Raw genomic sequence first — 20,289 nt, 5'->3', positions numbered from 1 at the left:
CCACTCCTTTCCACCATTGGTGAGGAGGGAGCCTTGGCAGCAAAAGAAGCATGGATGGTGAAGGGTTGGCAGTGGCTGTGAGAAGCCCAGGATAATCTTTCTGTATATTTCTCTGAGAAGGATCACTGACAACAGCTCCTGGTGGCCCTCAGGCAGGTGTTGTAGTCAAAAGAACCCTGACCTTGGTCCCAATTTACTCCATCCATTCATTTGTTCATCCTTTCATTCATTCATTGGTACTATATGCCAGGTACTGGGCTTGTGTTTAAATCTCAGTTCATCGAAGATTCAAATGATTAATTGAGGCTGGGCACAGAGGCTCACGCCTATAATCCCAGCACTTTGGGAGGCCAAGGCAGGCGGATCCCTAGGTAGAGAGATCGAGACCATCCTGGCCAACATGGCGAAACCCCATCTCTACTAAAAATACAAAAAATTAGCTGGGTGTAGTGGTACGCACCTGTAGTCCCAGCTACTCCAGAGGCTGAGGCAGGAGGATCACTTGAACCCGGGAGGTGGAGGTTGCAGTGAGCCGAGATTGCACCACTGCACTCCATCCTGGTGACAGAGCAAGACTCCATCTCAAAAAACAAAACAAAACAAAAACAAATGATCAATTGATTCAAAAGATTGAAATGATATAGGTAGAGGACCTAGTCTACAGTCTTAAAAAATATTCATTCCCTCTTCTAGTTCTCCAGAAAGAAGGCACCTCCTTCTAATCCTATACCCCACACCCCAGTGATCTCCTTAAACCAGAATGCATTTGCTCTTAGAAGATGCTATTTCATTGAAATTGATGAAATGGGGAGCTGGAGAAAGAGGGGCCAATGGAGAGAGGGGTAGGTCTGAAAAAATGTAGCAGGCCAGATAGAAATACCTTAAGGTGGTGAAGTTTGAGAACTTCTCATGAGGCTCGTTGCTGGCAGGCAGATGGGGAAGAAGCAAATTCTCCCACAGGGTGTGTTTCTTAAAGTGATTGGAAATTTAAGAAGTAGGAGATGGGGAGGGAGTGAATCTTTCTGTATCTTGATTGAAGATCAAAACAGTTTCTATTCTTGCAAATTCCCTTAGAAATACAGCCTCATAGGGATTGGGAAAGGAATTTATTTCTTCACAAACCTTACCAAGCAGCCTGGCTAGGAGCCATCTGGCAGTTTTCCCAGCAGGAAAGTTATGGAAGAAGCAACAGTGCCCCCCAAGAAGCTGCCACAAAAGACATAGGGACATAGGGAGATGGGTATGTGAGTTCCTGCCCCAAGGAAACCTACAGCCAAGGTGCTTTCCCAAGATGCAAACAGGCAGCTCTCAGAGCTCTCCCTCCGGTGGCTGAGGACCTGACCAGTCAAGAAGAATGGCCTAAAACTGTGCCACTCAAGTTGGGACAGCTAGGAGTTCATAAAACCCCAGAGAAGCATGGTGGGTCTAGAGAACCATTTTTATTCAAGGAGCTTTGGGGAAGCAGGGAAATTCTATTGAAATAAACATGAATGTTTGGTAAGATAAAACGCAAACTTTGCATGATTTGTTAACATCAAATGTGAGATTTTGTCTTGAGTGGGCTGCTTTAGATTATGCCCCTTGATCACCTGGGGGTACACAATCATCCTTCTATCCCTTTCTGGTTACTTCTTAAAGAAAAGTTTGAACAACCCCTCTTTTCGGAGCTAGATGTTTAAAGATTATTTTAGAGGTCATTGTGTCCATCCCTCACCTCTGGATAGCACTCTCAAACCTGACTACACACTAAAATCATCAATCAATCAATAAAAAGGATGCCAGGCACCGTCTGCAGAGATTCTGACCTGGAGGGGAGCCTGGGTGTGGGTGTTTTCCAAAGCTCCTTGGTGGTTCTGATTCGTGGCCAAGGCTAAAAACCATTCCTCCTTTATTTGGCTGAGTGTGGTGGCATGCACCTGTAGTCCTCGCTACTTGGGAGGCTGAGGTGGGAGGATCACCTGAGCCTTGGAGGTTGAGGCTACAGTGAGCCATGATAGTGCTACTGCACTCCAACCTGGGAGATAGAGTGAGACCCTTTCTCAAAAAAAAAAAAAAAAAAAAAAAAAGAGAGAGAGGGAGAGAGAGAACCATCCCTCTTAAATGAAGGGCTGTACTGTCAGAAGCTTAGAGGTTTTGGGTCTGCTAAATCCCTACTTCTGTTCTTTTTCACAAATGTCAGGTATGTCCTCTCTTTTCTTTCCAAGCTGCCACCACCTACATTCTACTAAAATAACCTTCCCTTCGATTTTTCAATAGATTAGGACATAGGGTCCTCCTTTCTACCCACCAACTAGTCTCTGGACAAACACCCAAGGCAAGCACTTTCTAAGCATCTAGCACATGCCAGATGTATACTGGATACTTACAATTGTTTCAAAACCACCCACTGAGATAGGTGTTAGTCATCCCCACTCTACACATAAGGAATCTGAGGACCAAAAAAATTAAGGAAATGTTCTAGATTTCTAGAATTCCAAACCATTCCGTCTGACCCAAAATCCACTCCCTTTCCAAGATAACAATGATACATTGGCTTTCCTAAATAGATTCCTCTTTTTAAGAGGTTTCTTTATCTTAAAAAAAGCTGTCTAACTATTGCTTTACCATAAGGACTATACACAGGCAAACAGACAATGGAAGAAACTAGAGTTAAAGAAATCTCACACATTACTAGGGATCATTATTCTGGGTCTTCACTGAACTCCAATGGAACTAGAATCCAAGTTCTTAGACCTTTGGATGGGCACATGGGACATGTCATGCTTTTCACCTTAAAGAAATGTCCCCACCCATCCCAGGTAGGAGCTACCCTGTCTCCTTTGCTCAAGGGAATTCATATGATGCTACTGCTTAAGTGGTATTCTTGGTCAACTCTTCCCCCAACTCCAAACTTGATTCTTAAATTGCCAAGACTCAGGACATCTCTTCTGGGATGCTCTGTACTTGGCTCTTTGATGCTGACCTTTTCCATGACCCACTGTGATATGGTCTGGCTCTGTGCCCCACCCAAATCTTATTTTGAATTGTAGTTCCCTCAATCCCCATGTGTTGTGGGAGGTATTTCATGGGAGGTGATTAAATCATAGGGTCAGTCCTCTCATGTTGTTCTTGTGACAGTGAGACAGTGAGACAGTGAGTGAGTTCTCACGAGATCTGATAGTTTTATAAGGGCTTTTCCCCTTTTACTCAGGACTTCTCTCTCCTGCCACCACGTGAAGAAGAATATGTTTGCTCCCTCTTTTGCCATGATTGTAAGTTTCCTGAGGCCTTCCCAGCCATGTGGAACTGTGAGCCAATTAAACCGTGAGTCTTTTCTTTATAAATTACCCAGTCTCGGGTATTTCTTCATAGCAACTTGAGAACAGACTAATATACCCTGTGTAAGTAAAATATTTTCCTATCTATCCCCTGAAGATATTTTTCCATAGCTGTAGACAGTTCTGCACCAACCCTTCCCTGTTCTCTTGCTCTTCTTGGGGATTTGATTATTCCAGTCACCAAAAGTCCTGCTGTACCCTTGGCTAGCTTCTCTCTGGTTTAAGTTACCAAAGTAGATTTACTAGTCTTTGTTAAAGTCTAACTTCTTCACCTTTCATTTATTCAACTAAGGGTTAGAATGGGCCTACCACAGACCAGCACTTGGCCAAGCACTGCGCTAACTTTTGAAGGCACAACATCATTGCCTCTTTCCTCAGGGAGCTTCCAATCTATTAAAATAACCAAGAGTGGCTGCTGCCGAAGGGCCATCGCATGGCAGCCTCTCTACTAGGAGCCTTTATTCTTTATCTCATTTCATCCTCCTGATGGCTAACAAGGTTATGGTTATTGTCCCCATTTTATGAATGAGGACACTGTGTCTCATTGATGCTTAAGCAGTTAGCCCAAAGTCACAGAGCTAGTCAGTGGTAGGGCTGGAATTTGAGAATATAACTACATTCCAAGCCCATGCTTTTTCCTCTACACTGGAGATTCTATATAGCAGAGTGGTTAGAAACTCAAACTCTGGGAACAGCCAGACTTAAGTTTAGAATCCCAACTTGGCTATTTAATTACTATCCAATCTTGAACAAATTAATTAACTTTTCTGAACTTCGATTTCCTCATCTGTAAAAATAAGGTATGATAATACCTATCTCAGGGTTGTGGTGAGAATCTCAGAAATGGTAGCTGGTATTTTAGCTAACTTAGAGCTAAACTATTTTAGAGCCAATATCTAGGACTGGCATGTTAGAGCTAATATCTGGGTCTGTTCTCTCCTGCAGTCATGTAATTTCCTTAATAGCATCCTGGAAGCTGGTCTATCTTATGTTGGTTTCTTCCAACAGCCCTCAGCACAGTCTGAGGGACACCATTAGTTCTTGGCTCATTTGCAGAACAAAGGTGAATATCACGTACAGAGTCACTGAATGGTCAAATCCTCCAGCCTTCAGGTTTTAGGTTATCCCCTCTGCCTCCTTCCTTATTCAAGTATCTCTCCCTGACTGACCCCCATTTCCTGACTCAAATACACTCATACCTTCTACAAAGAGGTCTTCTGGAATCCATCATGTCATCATCATTTTAACAATATCAAGCATGCAGTAAACACACAGTAAAAATAAGAGATGCTATCCATTAAAAGAGAGAGGTTGTTCTCTGTCTTCTTTTTAAACAGCTTATTGCTAAAAGGAAATTCTAAAACCCTCAGGCATCTTCTAGAACTTGGAAGTTGAGGTCTTTCTCCTACTGCAGTTCAAAGAAAACAAGTATTTCTCCAGCTCCAACATCTTCATGGCTCTCATCCTTCTGGAAAGAGGACACTCTCCATGATGAGGACTTCTAACGACCCTTTGGTGCCAAGGGAATAGGGAAAAACATCTCTCTTGGAAGCTTTGGGACACCATTGTTGGGTGCCAATGTAGCCAAGACTTTCCATTGAAACATCAGACTAGGAAAAACTCCCTCCCTGGCATCAAGAGTTTTCAGGATGGGCCAGCAGCAGGGTCTGGATTATATAATATCACCATGGTCATCTTTCTGTTGACCTCTGTATACTCAATTCAAGAAATCTGGTTGGATGGATTTTCAGTCATACCCTCTTGCCCTCCACCTTCCCTGAGTTATCTGAGATCAGAGGCTGGGTCATGAAAACAAGGGTTGTTGAGTCTTGTGGGGGATGAGGAGGAAGGAAGGGGTTGGTGGCCACAAGAACGTCACTGTGTCTTTGCTGGTGGGAACTTGAGTCAGAAGGGACTTCGTTTCTCCCAGACAGGGTGGGTCCAGCATCAGAGGCAATGAACTTTGCCTAGTGATTGTGGCTTAACCTGTACTTTTCTGGGTAGGGAGGAAATAGCAGTGGCCTGAACCCCTGGAAAGTCTAAAGGTTTTCCTGGCCTGGTTGGTGGTGGTTTTTCCACCCAGCATTGAGTATTGAAGACAGACAGACTCTGTGGGGAGCCAAAAATACAATTCCTTTCATAACCCTTTACTGACTGCCTACTAAGTGCCAACGCATTGTGTGCCCAGCTGGGACAGGGGCTACAGAAATGCATGACATTTTCTCTCTCTTTAGTCTAGTGACTGCATAGTGCTGGCTAGACACCCCCTAGAAGATACTGGTGTCCTCCTTCACAAGTGGACTCCGTCAGCAAGCAATCTGGTGGACATCAATATCTCATTCTTGGCTTCCCATGTTGAAGACAAACTCTGCGGGCCTAGATCCAGGAACCAGGCAAACAAAGCAGCAGTGGTCAAAATGGAGGTAAACACCTCCACTAAAGGTTAGAGAAAGGAACTTTTGAACAGTGAGTGATTCCCTGGAACTCTGCCTCCTGAACTGGTCCCAATCGTCCCTTCCCATCCTTCCTTCATCCCATGCCTGCCTTGAAACCGGATGGATAGCTAAACACCTGGTGCACATCTCACCGCTTTAGAAATGGCCAAAAATCCCATGGAGATACTGCCTTTTTAGCGGCGCCTGGTTGGGAAGAATCCTGTCACTATTTGGTTCCCAGACTGTACTAACTTTCATTGTTAGTAAATGCAGAATTAGTCAGCATGCTGGAATTAAAAAAAATAAACATCTGTACTCAGTGGTGAATCTGTCCAGGCTATCTAGGCTCATTTAAAAGTGTTTCCCAGGCTCGGTTGCCAAGATCAGTGTCCTCCATTGAAAAGTGACTGCTTTCTGGACTCAAAAATGACTAGAACGTTATCTGTGTGTTATTCATAAGCATTTTCACAGTCAGGCCATTCTGCTTCACTCATGAGGTCAGAGTTCACTGCATTCAGATCTGCTTTATTATAAGCAGGCATTATTCTTTGTGTCTCCAGCACTTAGGATCATGCTTGACACATAGTATATGCTCAAATTTATTAAAAGGAAATGAAATATGGGTGGGCTGAGGAAGAGAACCCCTATACCCCAGCCCCCTCTCACCTTTGAACTCCCCTGCCCCCGAATTCAGGCAGATAGGGCAATGACAATTGAGTTTCATCTTAGTTGAGGCCAGCCCAACAGCAAGGTAGTCATTGCCCCTCCACTCTGCCAATCCTCTGTGCTAGAGTCAGAGGAAAGTGTGTGCGCTTTGAAGTCATGTAGACCAAGGTTCAGATCCTTGTTTTGCCACTTACCAGCTGCTCACTTTATATCACTAAAACCCTAATTCCTTGGCTGAATTCAGGGTCAAAAACTAAAAAAAAAAAAAAAAAAAAAAAAAAAAAAAATTAATCTTGACAGAATGAGGTGACACAACAGAGGCAGGTCGGAGTCACTGCCATCGCCATGAGCCGTGGTAACCAGTGTGAGCTTGCCGGCTAGAAGAATAGGAAAAAGCAGAGTGACTCAGTTAAGGGAAAACGCCGAGATGACGGGCTTTCTGCTGCTGCCGCAAGCAAAGGGGCTCAGAGACCAAGAGCAGAAACAGAAAAAGGCAAACAAGAAGAAGGAGGAACCCGAGTAGCTTTGTGGCTTCGTGTCCAACCCTCCTGCCCTTTGCCTGTGTGACTGGAGCCAGTCCCACCACGGTCACGTTTCCTCCTGCAATGCCCGCAGGTCACAGCACCCATGGTCTCTTTTTGCCCTGAGTCTGCAGCGGGTCCTTTTTGTGCTTCCTTCCCCTCAGGTAGCCTCTCTCCCCCTGGCCACTCCCAGAAGTGGCAGGTAGGGGCTTACTCCTTCCCTGTGTTATTTTATTCCTGTGGGGCTCACCCCAAAGTATTAAAAGTAGCTTTGAAAAAAAAAAAAAAAAACTAATTCTAATGCAAAATGTCTACTGTTATCATTGATAACATAAGCAAACCACCTAGTCTATATTAGGTGGTCAGAAAAGGCTCATTCATTAAGTTTCATCTTTTTGAAATCTCTTCTTAAATTCTGAGAAGAGTGGGTCCCTGACAAGGCCCTTTCTGATAGCCCTCATGCTAAGTCAACAGCTCAAACCTACTGGAGAAACCAAAAGGACCATCTGCCTCGACACCTCTAAATTCTTCAAATTCAAGTCATCTCAGGGTTTCTCAGTTGGTATTTTTTTAAGATAGAGGTGTTTCTTTGATGTTGACATGAGCCAGTTAACATACTTGAGGAGAGAACATTTAGGACACATGAGTTTACCTAAACTACCAAGATTCTGTGTGATCCAAATTATAATGGTTCTCAAATGTTTTCTTCTAGCCTCTAAAGTCCAAATTCAGATTCATATGTCCAATGGTCTACATGCATCCCCAAGGGAATGCCTAACAGGCATCTTTAACGGCATATCCAAAACATAACTTTGGTTTTCTACCCAACTCGGTCCCACGTCACCTTTCCCATGTCAAGAAATGTTACCACCACCCACCCAGTTGCTCAAACTAAAATTCTCGGAATCATCCTTGACTTTCCTAACTCCTCAAGCCTTGCCAGTTCTCTGTCTAAAATACAAGATCTGCTCTTTCATTGCGCCAGTCCAATCTGCCATTATCTCTCCTTGAGGCTGGGCTGGAGCCCCCCTGCTTCCACCCTGGCCTCCCTTCTTCACACAGCAGCCCCTCCTACATGCTTTTAAAATGTAAATTAGATCCCACGCAAATCAGTTCCCATGGCTTCTCCTGCTTGAAACATGTTGTTTTTTAAACATTTAGAATAGGCAGGGCAGGGTGGCTCACACCTGTAATCCTAGCACTTTGAGGGGCCAAGGTAGGTGGATCACCTGAGTTTAGGAGATCGAGACCAACCTGACCAATATGATGAAACCCTGTCTCTACTAAAAATACAAAAAATTAGCTGGGCGTGGTGGCGTGGTGGTATGCTCCTGTAGTCCCAGCTACCCAGGAGGCTGAGGCAGGAGAATGGCTTGAACTTGGGAGACAGAGGTTGCAGACAGCAGAGATCGTGCCACTGCACTCCAGCCTGGGCGACACAGCAAGACTCCTTTTCGATCTCCCGACCTCGTGATCCACCCACCTTGGCCTCCCAAAGTGCTGGGATTACAGGCATGAGCCACCACGCCTGGCCAGGATTCCTTCTCAAACAAATAAACAAACAAACAACAATAACAACAACAAAAATTTAGAATAAAACCCAAATCATTTCCATTGCCTAAAAGTCCTTTCATGTTACAGCTCCTGCCCAGCTCTCTGACCTTGTCTTTCCCTGGCTTAGGAACGTTATGGCTGTGAAATGGGTAGGACAGAGTGAGCACCAGCTATGTGCCAGGTCAGAAGCCTCACGCACATCACCTGATACAGTCCTTGCTACAACCCAGCAAGGTAAGTGTTATTAGCTCTGAGCTTGTTGTGAGCATCAAGTGGAAGTGGATGATGCTAGTGTATAAGTAGTGATCAACAAATGTTGGAGTCTCTGCCTTTCCTTTTGTTCCAGTGGTGGAGGTGGGCAGGACCTGTAGCCCAGAAAAGTCCACACTGCTTAGAGGTAGAATTGGAACCAGAGCCAGCTGTCCCTTGTCATGATGCTCCCTTATCCACTAGTCTGATGACCTGTCTATAGGCAGAGCTTAGAAGGGTGAGTTCTGGCTCTCTGGGGGGACGTGTGGGTTACTGAAGGAGTTAAGATGTCTCTTACCAAACCCTGGCCCTCCCCATCCCTGCATCTGCCTTTGTGGCTTTAATGAGAAATCCAGGCACTTCACAAGAGACTGTACAAATAACTTCTAGGGCGCCACTAACTCATTCAGCAGAAAGAGACCCAGGGCTGCCAATGTTTCAGGGAAGATAAGTGAGTGGAAAAAAGGTGATTTTTATAGCGTCAGGCGGACAAGAAGGATTTGCGTGGTTGAGTGTGAGCTCCGCCCCTGCAGCAGTGCTGAAAAAACCAGGATCCGGGCTCCTCAGCCCCTCTTCACAATATTTGATTAGGAATTTGGGGCGGGACCCTGGTCTGGCACAGACGCACACACTCTCAGTAGACTCTCTCACTCCTCTCTCTCTTCCTCTCTCACACGTTCTCCAACCCAAGGAGGCCAGACTGAGGGACGTGGTCACTCTCTGAAAGGTTCAACTCGAGGTAAGTGTAGTCATTTTACTTCGGATTTGTCCCTAGCATTTCCTTAAAAGAAATAAAGGAAAAGTGGTAGGGGATAGGGGAGGCAGGGAGGGTTCATTCCTCCTTCTCCACATCTGGGCCATGACCCCAGGGATGCTGGAGAGTGGCAAAGAGGGTGTCTAAGGGAGGGGTTCCAGCCCTGTACATTTCTCTTACAGTTCCTTTATGGGTGCTGAGGGGACCTCCAATTCTCAGGCATGAAAAAGTGAAGGACCTTCTGTCTAGGGAAGCTTCTTCCCTGCTACTCATAAATCGCACCACGCTGGGAGTGTGGGCATTTTGAAGGGTATTTCAAGACCTGGATGTCCCTGCAATCTCTCTTATAGAGGGGTTTGGTACATAAATGCTATTATGAGAGAGGGGGAAGGTTTTGTGTAGAGTGTGTGTGTGTGTGTGTGTGTGTGTGTGTGTGTGTGTGTGTGTTTGGAGTGGAAGGGAGAGAATAAAAAGAAGTGCTGAGAACTGGCCATGTCCAGATAGCTGTGGATTGAGGTGGGGATGCAGTCCAGGTGAGGGGATGGCCTCTGGCTTGACCTTCTCCACTGATAGGTGGGAGAGATCTTTCTCTAGAGTGGAGAAATGAAAGAACAGCAGTAGCTCCTGAGTAAACTTCCCCCAACTGATAGAGTGGCAGTCCTGGAAACTTTTGACCTTACAGAAACTCTGAGCACAGGAGGGCCTCTAGTATTATGGGAAACAATGTAAGAGTATGCAACCCTGAAGCAACATTGCTAAGAGATGGGGTGGCATAAGGAGAGGCATAAGATCCCCATCAAACCCTTTCAGCAGCCATGGCTGTTAAGAAGAGGCCAAAGTGGGAAGGGTGCACAGCCCCTAGAAAGCTGAGTCTGAAGGGGAAGGTGGCTCTTGTGTGCCAAGATGCCCAGTCTGAAAGAAGGAGAAATGGAGACAGAGGCTCCCTGTGCCAGCCCTCCAGACAGCCACCTTGGTCCTGCAACAGCCCAGGGCTGTGCATGGAAAAATGCTCTGTTGGCAGCGGGCCGCTCCATTCGTCTTCTCTCCTGGCCAGAGCCAGGGACCAGCCAGCTTGCCCAGGCAGTGGGCAGTTGGGTCAGCTTCTCCAAAACACTGTGGCTCTTTGTCTGAGGCCTGAGGCTGCCTGTGGGTGAGCCAGGGTGCCTGCTCCTCTGCAGCCTAGGAACTGGTAGGATGAAGTGGGCCCAAGGAAACTGTTTTGAGGGGACAGAGAGGTCTGGGATGGATGGTGGTCAGAGGGTAACTCTGTTGAGTGTCACAGTTGGGGTCTTTCCCATCAGTTCACTGGATCTGATGACACTGGCTTTTATAGTCCTTTCTTTCTCCTATTTACAGTTGCCAACCCCAGTAGGCCCAACAGCAATGTGAGGGCTATATGTGACTCTTCCAGGCCAAGAAAGGTTCTAAGGTTTCTCTGTCCAAGGGTGACACTCAGGAAGATGCCCACTGCCCACAGGAGTATGTCGTGCATTGGCTATAGGTAACCAGGGTAGGGTACCCAGGCCACACCTAGTCTCTTACCTTCCATACCTTTAGCTTCCCTCTCAGATGACATCAGACCCCACAGTTCCTCTTCAGTCTGCCCTATTCCTATCTCATTAGCATAACAGGCCCAAAAGCAACAGGCTACCAGCAATGTGGGGACCTAGACATAGAGCCTGGTCATCTAGGTGTCATCGCTGGGAGCAGGTAGCTTGGGAAAGGAGAGGGGAATGTCAGGATCCCACCTTAAGTCGCTTTCCCTTGAGCATACACAAGAATTTCCAATCTCTAGTTCTTCTTTTGGTGCCCCTCATTCATTTCTCTTGGCCCCACATGGCTCTTGCATGATGCCCATGGTACAGCATGAGAAGTGCTAACACCTTACTAGGCACCACGGAAGAGAGAAGCAGAGTAACTCAGACTCCACACACTGAGTACCTGCTTTAGAAGACAAGTGCCACACCCAGTGCCAGGGTCCCCAGTCTGGAAAGGATTTGTAACTGCTGTATGAAGACCTTGTCCCAGCCAAGTTGCATGTGTAGCCACAAACTGCTAACCAGTGAGTTTCCTCACTCAGCAGACTGTTACAGATGATGGCATTTCGGAGGGCAACCTGAGCCTTGTGGTGGCTGCAGAGGGACCACACTCCTCCCCAGACACTCAAGACCAAAAACTCCCAGCCTGCCCAAGAGACCAAAAGATTTTCCAGATGTAGTTCAGCTCTTCCCCTTTGATGTGTCAAGCGGCTTCTGGAGGTCTCCCATAGACATGGAAAGGGCTTTCTCCTTGGACTCTTAGAAAAATACGATTTCCCTGGAATATCCAAACTGGATTTGGGTTCAGATCTGAAGAGCATCCCACTACTATCCTCACCACCACACCACAAACACAGGGATTGCTGTCGGCTTTTCAGCTTTCCCACAGGACTTTCAGGGTGCTAGAGGCGCCTAAGAATCTGCCCCTCCAAAAAACATGCAGCCCTTCCCACTCAAAGACTCTGTCTGTGACTCTATGACCAGGGGAAAATGCACTTAACTCACCCCAGATAGCCATGGTCCGGCTGGACCAAGTGCAGAACCAGACTGGGAGGAGGCACCAGAGAAGCAAGAGCAAGGCTCCTGCCCTCAGATATTTGACACTGAAGTCAGTTCTGCATAGCTCAAAGCCTAAGGCTTGCCTACTCTGCCTCACTGCCTCTGTGGAGTCTCATTCATTCTGGCTTGCTCTGTTCTCTCCCTCTTCTCGCAGAGACAAAATGCAGTGGACCTCCCTCCTGCTGCTGGCAGGGCTCTTCTCCCTCTCCCAGGCCCAGTATGATGATGACCCTCATTGGTGGTTCCACTACCTCCGCAGCCAGCAGTCCACCTACTACGATCCCTATGACCCTTACCCATATGAGACCTACGAGCCTTACCCCTATGGGGTAGACGAAGGGCCAGCCTACACCTATGGCTCTCCATCCTCTCCAGATCCCCGCGACTGCCCCCAGGAGTGCGACTGCCCACCCAACTTCCCCACAGCCATGTACTGTGACAATCGCAACCTCAAGTATCTGCCCTTCGTTCCCTCCCGCATGAAGTATGTGTACTTCCAGAACAACCAGATCACCTCCATCCAGGAAGGTGTCTTTGACAATGCCACAGGGCTGCTCTGGATTGCTCTCCATGGCAACCAGATCACCAGTGATAAGGTGGGCAAGAAGGTCTTCTCCAAGCTGAGGCACCTGGAGAGGCTGTACCTGGACCACAACAACCTGACCCGGATGCCTGGTCCCCTGCCTCGATCCCTGAGAGAGCTCCATCTCGACCATAACCAGATCTCACGGGTCCCTAACAATGCTCTGGAGGGGCTGGAGAACCTCACAGCCTTGTACCTCCACCACAATGAGATCCAGGAAGTGGGCAGTTCCATGAGGGGCCTCCGGTCACTGATCTTGCTGGACCTGAGTTATAACCACCTTCGGAGGGTGCCTGATGGGCTGCCCTCAGCTCTTGAGCAGCTGTACATGGAGCACAACAACGTCTACACCGTCCCCGATAGCTACTTCCGGGGGGCACCCAAGCTGCTGTATGTGCGGCTGTCCCACAACAGTCTAACCAACAATGGCCTGGCCTCCAACACCTTCAATTCCAGCAGCCTCCTTGAGCTAGACCTCTCCTACAACCAGCTGCAGAAGATTCCCCCAGTCAACACCAACCTGGAGAACCTCTACCTCCAAGGCAATAGGATCAATGGTGAGACCTTGGCAAAGGGAGGCGGGGACTGGCTGTCTATTTCACTTGAAAGACACTATTCTGAGTGCTAGTGGCAAAACAAAAGAAATAGAAGTAGGGGAACCAGACAACACAAATGAAGCAACTTGACAACCAAGCCACACCCCTGTACAAAAGAGAATACACTTATACTAAATAGCAGTGCTAAGACAATTCAGTGGGGAGTGGGTTGGTACAGAAGAAGACTTTCCAGGAGAGGTAAGTTTCATTCCAGGTCTTCAGAGATAAGCGGGCATGGGTTGGAGGGATGCAGGATGAAGCTATTCTGGGACGGAGGCTTGCCACAAAGGAGCCAGCCATTTTCACAAGTCACCTGTCAATGTAGGGGACAGCTGGGAAATTGCATGTGTCTGAGAGGAAGGGGTCATGTGTCGAGAAGCAGTAAGAGATGAGTCCAGAGAAGTTTAGGAGGGAATAGTTCAAAGGGAGGGAGATTTAAGTTTCTGTCTTGGGAGAATGGTGAGTTGAAGGCTGGTTCTTACTCACTGTCCCAGAAGAGGATGAGTTCTCTTTTTCCACTTGATCTACTCTTGTGTCTACAGCCTGGTCTTGCGTTTTGGTGTTTATTTGTTTTTTAAACATAACAGTTGGTGGACAAAAATGTGCAGCCTTTCAGAGCTGAATGCGGCACTTGTTCTGGTCAGTTCTTCCTGGAGTACAAGGAGCCCCTGGTGGCAGGGCAGAGATCCTTCCTAGGGTAACATGAGCCTGACTAACACCAAGCCTAGGACACTGGGCTTCCTGTTTCATAAGCACTTTCCTGCAATGCCCAAAGGAAAAAAAAAAAGACTGCCTACCTGACTCTAAGAAATATTCATTTCAGATGGAATTATCTAGCTGATTTTCAGCTCCCTTTCGTCTTAGGATCTTGTATTCAGAACATGCTTACATTACCCCAGGGCCTCTGATGTCTTAATCCTAGCTGGAAGGTACTGAGCCAGCACTTAACCTCCCTTCCTCTGTCAGCAAAGTCCTCTTCCTTCTGGTGAAGGAAGGACTCATTAGCGACCACTGGTAAAGGGCTTTGAAGTGGAGCCTGCTGAGATAGAACGGCACCATCAAAGCGCTGAGAAGCACTGAGTCCTCATCCTCTCCCTCTCATTCCTTTCTCCCCATGTGCTCAGGGAACAGATCAGTCATTGAGCAAGATGTTAACAAGCTGGACAGCCCTCTGAGTGAGAGAGGCACCAACCCCAAAGGGCAATTTGGGAGTTGACAGTTGGGTGGGCAAAGCAGAGGCATCTGTCTGTACCTTTAGTTTGAAGTGCCTGACACCATCATGTACAGCCTAAACTCTTTTTTATTAAAACCTCTCTTTCTTTGGGGTCTTCTTATTCCCAAGATGGGGGTTGAGGGGTCCTCTAAGACATCTTGAATATGTTGCATGCTGCTGACGTTTGACATTTCCTTGTGGCTGTCTATCATCACAACAGCAGTTACCGCTACTTACCTGCCACACACTCTGAATCCAGGAGCAGTCACATCAGAAATGTCATGCCGTATGCTGTGCTTCATCCAAGTTGGACCTTGAAACTGTGACAGCAAAGAGCGTTGTCATGGGAAAGACTCTATTAGCACCTACCCATACAATCAGAGAAAGTTAGGGTGGAAAAGGCTTCATCACAGCCTCTTATCGTTCTGCCTTCATGCAGAACCACATCTGCCACTCAAATGGGAGGTGGACCACCTCTTCCAGATGCTTGTCAGAAAATAAAATTAGTGCAATTTCCTAAGGTCCTGCAAAAAAATTGTCTGTTCAGTCAAACAACCCCAAAATTTTCAGTGTCTACTCCTAAATTAATTCTTGTGGAATTTAAGTCCAAGAGCCATGACTAGGTGTCATTTAGTCTTTCTCAGCCTTCTTTTTAGACAAAATAACACCAATGCTTTGTTTTCCTTAAAGCAGTGAATTAATATATGTAAAGTGCTTTGTCCAGGGCCTGGCATAGAATTTAAAAACTAATGATAGCGGTTATTATTAGCCTTTCTTCTCATTGCCACTTTAAAGTTGACAGGCAGTTTTTGTTGTTGTTTTGGGGAAAGAGAGACCCAGAGAAGGTAAAGCCATCTCTAAAGGTCCCCCAGACAATGTAGATTAGAACCGTGACCTAAAGGGCCTAGAGCCAGGCATCTCTGACTGAGAATGGTGAGGAATATCTCTCTGATGCAGACCACCAGCAGGAAAACAGCTCCCCAAGCTCAGCCCCTTCTCCTACAGCAAACGTGAGGGACATCTCCCTGCAAACCAGTCAGGGACTTGGGGATGGAGGGGTGGGTGGAGGTGGGATTGAAACAACCTTCTGAGAGAGGAGCTAAAAGAAGAACAGGAGCTCAGGGGTGCACAGGGGACTCAGACGTGGTCCTCTCCTCCCCACTTCCCTCCTCCATCGGTATCTCCCTCAGTTTTTCCAGCCTGGCAAGAACACAGCTCGGAATGTTATTCGGAAGCTTTGAGATCCAGTGGAGTAGGGCGGGTGCACCAGTAGGAATTTGGAAAGACTTATGTCAGTATTTAATTTGGGCTAGAAAAATGTCCTCCAGTGCCTCCACGCCTGTCCTATTCATGGGCTTGGGGAAGACGGTGGGGGGGGAAGGGGGAGGGGATGGGGGGGAAGGGGGGGTGGGGTGCGGCTCACAGTACCCAGTGTGTGGCTAGAATCCATATACACTGTGTGTCTAGCTCCCCGCAAGTATGTCCCATATTTACCTATCCACAGCTGGGATCTGGAATTTTAGCAGACAGTCTGAGGGCTCCAGGCTGGAAGAGAATCTATCACAGAGCCTGCAGTTTCATCCTAAATAGGGCGGGAAGTGATACTTAAGCTGGGCCACTTTGCTTCTTCTCCTCACCCCACTGCTCTGCTTGTACACAGATAACATAGACCCAGCCCAGTCTTGGCTCTGCCCCCAACCTGCCCACTCAAAGGCCACTTAGTCTAGTCCTTGGGACCAGAAAGGAAACATCCAAAAGCATTCCAGAAATTCTACCCCACCGGGAGTATTTTCCAAAGACAGGTATTTCCCAGTTTCCGCTGCTTTTCTCAGTGTCTTAATTTTCTTTGGGCCTAGATTTTCTGTGTTACGTCTGCAGTAGAAGTTAATTTGCTGCAACCTCACTTCATCTCATCTTGGTCTGTGCTTAACAGAGACTGAAAACCACTGAAAACGCTGATTTAAAAACACTTTTTTCATCAGCCTCTTAAATTCTTCATACTGTCTTTCTTGGAACTGTCTTCTTCATAACTATAACCTCCCCCAATGGGAGCCCTCATGGTCACCCCTAAGAATAGAGTTAGAAAAGCCCCTCCCTCTCCTCTTGCCTGGCCCCAGGCTGACACACCTTCTGACCACTGCTGCAAGCCGAGGGATGCCTCTGGTACAAAAATGGCATGCCCCAGCTCTGGGTCTACCCAAGTATTACAGCTGCTAGGGATGTGTCCATGGACAATCCTAACCTCAAGACCCAAAGGGTAACTTTATTCAAATCCCCTTTGCAGAGAATGATGACAGGAGCAAGTTTCCTGAAAGCCTCATTCACCATGGTAAAGACAGCCCTACGAGGTTTCCTCAGCTTTCAATGGTGACTTTTGCTGTCTCTGCTGGAGTTTTAGCTGAGTTCTTGGCTTTTCCTTTCAAGTTACTGACCCAGCAGACTGGAGGCAGAGTGGTTGATTTGTCGAAGAGGACAACCAGAGGGAGAACAGGGTTAATAGCAACAGAAACATTTATGCTAAAACCAAGCAAGCAGAACTGTTGTCTCTATTAGAATTCTGCGGTTTAGGGGAAAATCTTAGGAGACTTTTTCTGAGGTTTAAAAGAGGGAGTAGATTGTAATCATATTAAATGCAGGAGGCAGGGAAATTATTTATTAGACTTTTGAGGTCCCTAGCAGCCCCAGTGCTCTATGAGTCTCCAGCTTCCTTTAAACTCAGAGCCTTGCTCACTGTTCCAGCAGTATTTAGAATGGAGACGTGCAACCCCCTCAAAGCCCTGACACACAAAGACACTTGTCTCTCGGCCCAGGCTTTCTCTCTTTAATTTCCTGCCACTTTTTCTATCTGCAAAGTAGCAGGAGATATTTAAGATTTAAGTCCTTCCATTTCCCCAGTCTTCTTTCTCACAGCAGTTCAGCAAATCCCTCCCTCTCCAAAAGCAATCAAGTACTTCAAGGTGTCTACAGTTGGTCTTTGGCTACCCTCTGCTTCCCACTGCTGCCCACAGCTTCCCCACCATACCCCCCCACCCTGCCGGAAGGAAGGAAGGAAGGAAAGAAAGAAAGAGAGAGAGAGAGAGAGAGAGAGAGAGAGAGAGAGAGAGAGAGAGAAAGAAAGAAAGGAAGGAAGGAAGGAAGGAAGGAAGGAAGGAAGGAAGGAAGGAAGGAAGGAAGGAAGGAAGGGAGGGAGGGAGGGAGGGAGGGAGGGAGGGGAGGGAGGGGGGAGGTAGGAGGGCGTGAGGAGGGCGGTGCTGGTGCATATCTGGCGATATCGATATATATACGCTATCAACAGACAGACCTCCCCATCAATCCTCCCCCCTACACTACAGAATCACTAAGAAAGAAAGAAAGAAAGAAAGAAAGAAAGAAGAAAGAAAGAAAGAAAGAAAAAGGAAGAAAGAATGAAAGAAAGAAAGGTCCGAAGGTCCCGGAGGGAAGGACACTTAAGAACATTCCTGACCCTGCAGAGTAAAGTTCAGGTTGGTAGTTAGGAGCTGAGCTGCAGACGCCGGCACAGTCCTCACTCCGTCCCTAGTTCTGCCCCTAGTGGCGTCAGTCAGTATGACTCCAGTCCTGGAAAATATCGGCCCTCCACCCGCACGTTCCATTCCTTTTATCTGAACTGCTTCACAGAGGCAAATCTCACTGTGGCTTCGGGTTCGTAATCGGGGCTTCTCTCCCCGACCCGTGCTCCTTTTGTCCCCACAGAGTTCTCCATCAGCAGCTTCTGCACCGTGGTGGACGTCGTGAACTTCTCCAAGCTGCAGGTGCTGCGCCTGGACGGGAACGAGATCAAGCGCAGCGCCATGCCTGCCGACGCGCCCCTCTGCCTGCGCCTCGCCAGCCTCATCGAGATCTGAGAAGCCCTGGCACCGGGTACTGGGCAGACAGACAGCCCCCGTGGCATTTGGCTTGATGGTTTGGTTTGGCTTTTGCTGGAAGGTCCAGGATGGACCATGGGACGGAAGTCCACGGGCTCCCTCTGTAGTCTTCTTTCCTGTAGGTGGGGTTGCGGGGGGATCAGGGACAGGCAGCCTTCTGCTGAGGACATAGGCAGAAGCTCACTCTTTTCCAGGGGCAGAAGTGGTGGTAGATGGAAGGATCCCTGGATGTTCCGACCCCATAAATCTCACGACTCTTAAGTTCTTCCCAATGATCTGAGGTCATGGAACTTTAAAAGTGGAATGGGCAATAGTATATAACCGTACTTTTCTAACAATTCCTGGCTGGCTGTGAGCAGCGCTTGACAGTTCTCCCTCTGTGCTGGGCTGGTCGTGCAGTTACTCTGGGCTCCCATTTGTTGCTTCTCAAAATATACCTCTTGCCCAGCTGCCTCTTCTGAAATTCACTTCACCCACCCCACTTTCCTCCACAGATGCCTCTTCTGTGCCTTAAGCAGAGTCAGAGACCCCAAGGCATGTGAGCATCTGCCCAGCAACCTGTGGAGACAACCCACACTTTTGTCTGAGGGTGAAAGGACACCAGGAGTCACTTCTATACCTCCCTAACCTCAGCCCTGGAAAGCCACCAGATTGGAGGTCACCAGAATGATGATAATATTCGTGACCTGACATGGGAGGAGACAGCCAGCCTCAGGCTTAGATCAATGTATAGGGCTATATTTTGGCAGCTGGGTAGCTCTTTGAAGGTGGATAAGACCAGAAGAGGAAAGGCCAGACTTTGCTTATCATCAGCATCTGCAATGGGGCAAACACACCTCAAATTGGCTGAGTTAAGAAAGCAGCCCCAGGAGTTCCATTCTTGACCAGCACTTTCTGCATTCCAAACAGCACCCTACCTGAGTTTTATCCACAAAGATAGAGGCCACATGGTTTTTAAAGCATGAGAAACATAGTTTGTCCTCTCCTTTTATCCAAGCAGGAAGATTCTATATCTTGATGGTAGAGACAGACTCCCGGCAGCCCTGGACTTGCTAGTCCAAAGAAGGAGGATGTGGTTAATCTGTATTACCTGGTTTGTCCTAAGGCCATAGTTAAAAAGTACCAGCTCTGGCTGGGGTCCATGAAGCCCAGGCCAAGCAGCCAAATCTTGCCTGTGCTGGGCATGAAACCCTCCGCTTTCACATCTTTGAGCTATATCCCCATTAGTGAAGATGGCTTTTGCTTTATAGTTTGGCTGGGGAGCACTTAGTTCTTCCCATTGCAAAAGGTAATGTTGCCTGGGGCTTAACCCACCTGCCCTTTTGGGCACTGTCGGGATGAAGCCATCTGGGGAGTCAGGGGCAAGGACTGGTGGAGGAGAGTTAGCCCAAGTCTGGGCTCTGCCCAGATGCCACCACATCCCTGATACTGTGTTTGCTTTGAATCACCTTCCCTGAGAAAGGAAGAGGGGATCTTTGGACTATGTTCTTGGCTCCAGGCCTGGAATCCACAAAAGCCAAACCAGCTCATTTCAACAAAGGAGCTCTGATGCGAGGGGTAAGGCTGCCCCCTGCCCCTGGGCTCTTCAGAAAGCATCTGCATGTGAACACCATCATGCCTTTATAAAGGATCCTTTTTACAGGAAAAGCATGAGTGGTGGCTAACCTGACCAATAAAGTTATTTTATGATTGCATCTGCAAGAGTGGAGTCATTTAAAACAGACTGCAGGAGGGTTACTTTGGGAGGACCTGGTGAGGTCGCAGGTCACATAGACCTTGGACTGATGAGCCCTCTTTCTAATCTATTCTGTTCGGGCAGATGAAGCTAAGAGGAAAAAAAAAGAAAAAAAAAAAGTCACTTATATAAAAGCTCTACTTAGCAAACTGTGTTCTGGAAGTTCTTCTTTAAGTCTAACTTCA

General features: G+C 47.4%; 1 protein-coding gene and 1 pseudogene across 2 annotated transcripts; both read left to right on the top strand.

Annotated features, from left to right (window-relative positions):
- The first annotated feature begins 6,763 nt into the window (after positions 1–6,763).
- Positions 6,764–6,941, top strand: LOC104674484 (annotated as a pseudogene).
- A 2,330-nt stretch (positions 6,942–9,271) lies between these two features.
- FMOD (fibromodulin) lies at positions 9,272–20,066 on the top strand. 2 transcript variants are annotated; one of them, XM_030930556.1, is made up of 4 exons: positions 9,272–9,481; positions 12,248–13,233; positions 18,197–18,364; positions 18,864–20,066. In XM_030930556.1, exons 2-3 carry the CDS (start codon positions 12,255–12,257, stop codon positions 18,346–18,348), a joined length of 1,131 nt encoding a protein of 376 aa, XP_030786416.1. In that variant the 5' UTR covers positions 9,272–9,481; positions 12,248–12,254; the 3' UTR covers positions 18,349–18,364; positions 18,864–20,066. The 2 variants fall into 2 exon arrangements, with proteins under 2 accessions (XP_030786416.1, XP_010377113.1); XM_010378811.2 differs by having other exon boundaries at positions 18,197–20,066.
- Positions 20,067–20,289: the final 223 nt, after the last annotated feature.

Source organism: Rhinopithecus roxellana, chromosome 1 (genome assembly GCF_007565055.1).
Source record: "Rhinopithecus roxellana isolate Shanxi Qingling chromosome 1, ASM756505v1, whole genome shotgun sequence".
Lineage (NCBI taxonomy): Eukaryota > Metazoa > Chordata > Mammalia > Primates > Cercopithecidae > Rhinopithecus > Rhinopithecus roxellana.
Note: the sequence above shows the minus strand (reverse complement) of the source record. Positions and strands in the feature narration are given on the sequence as shown.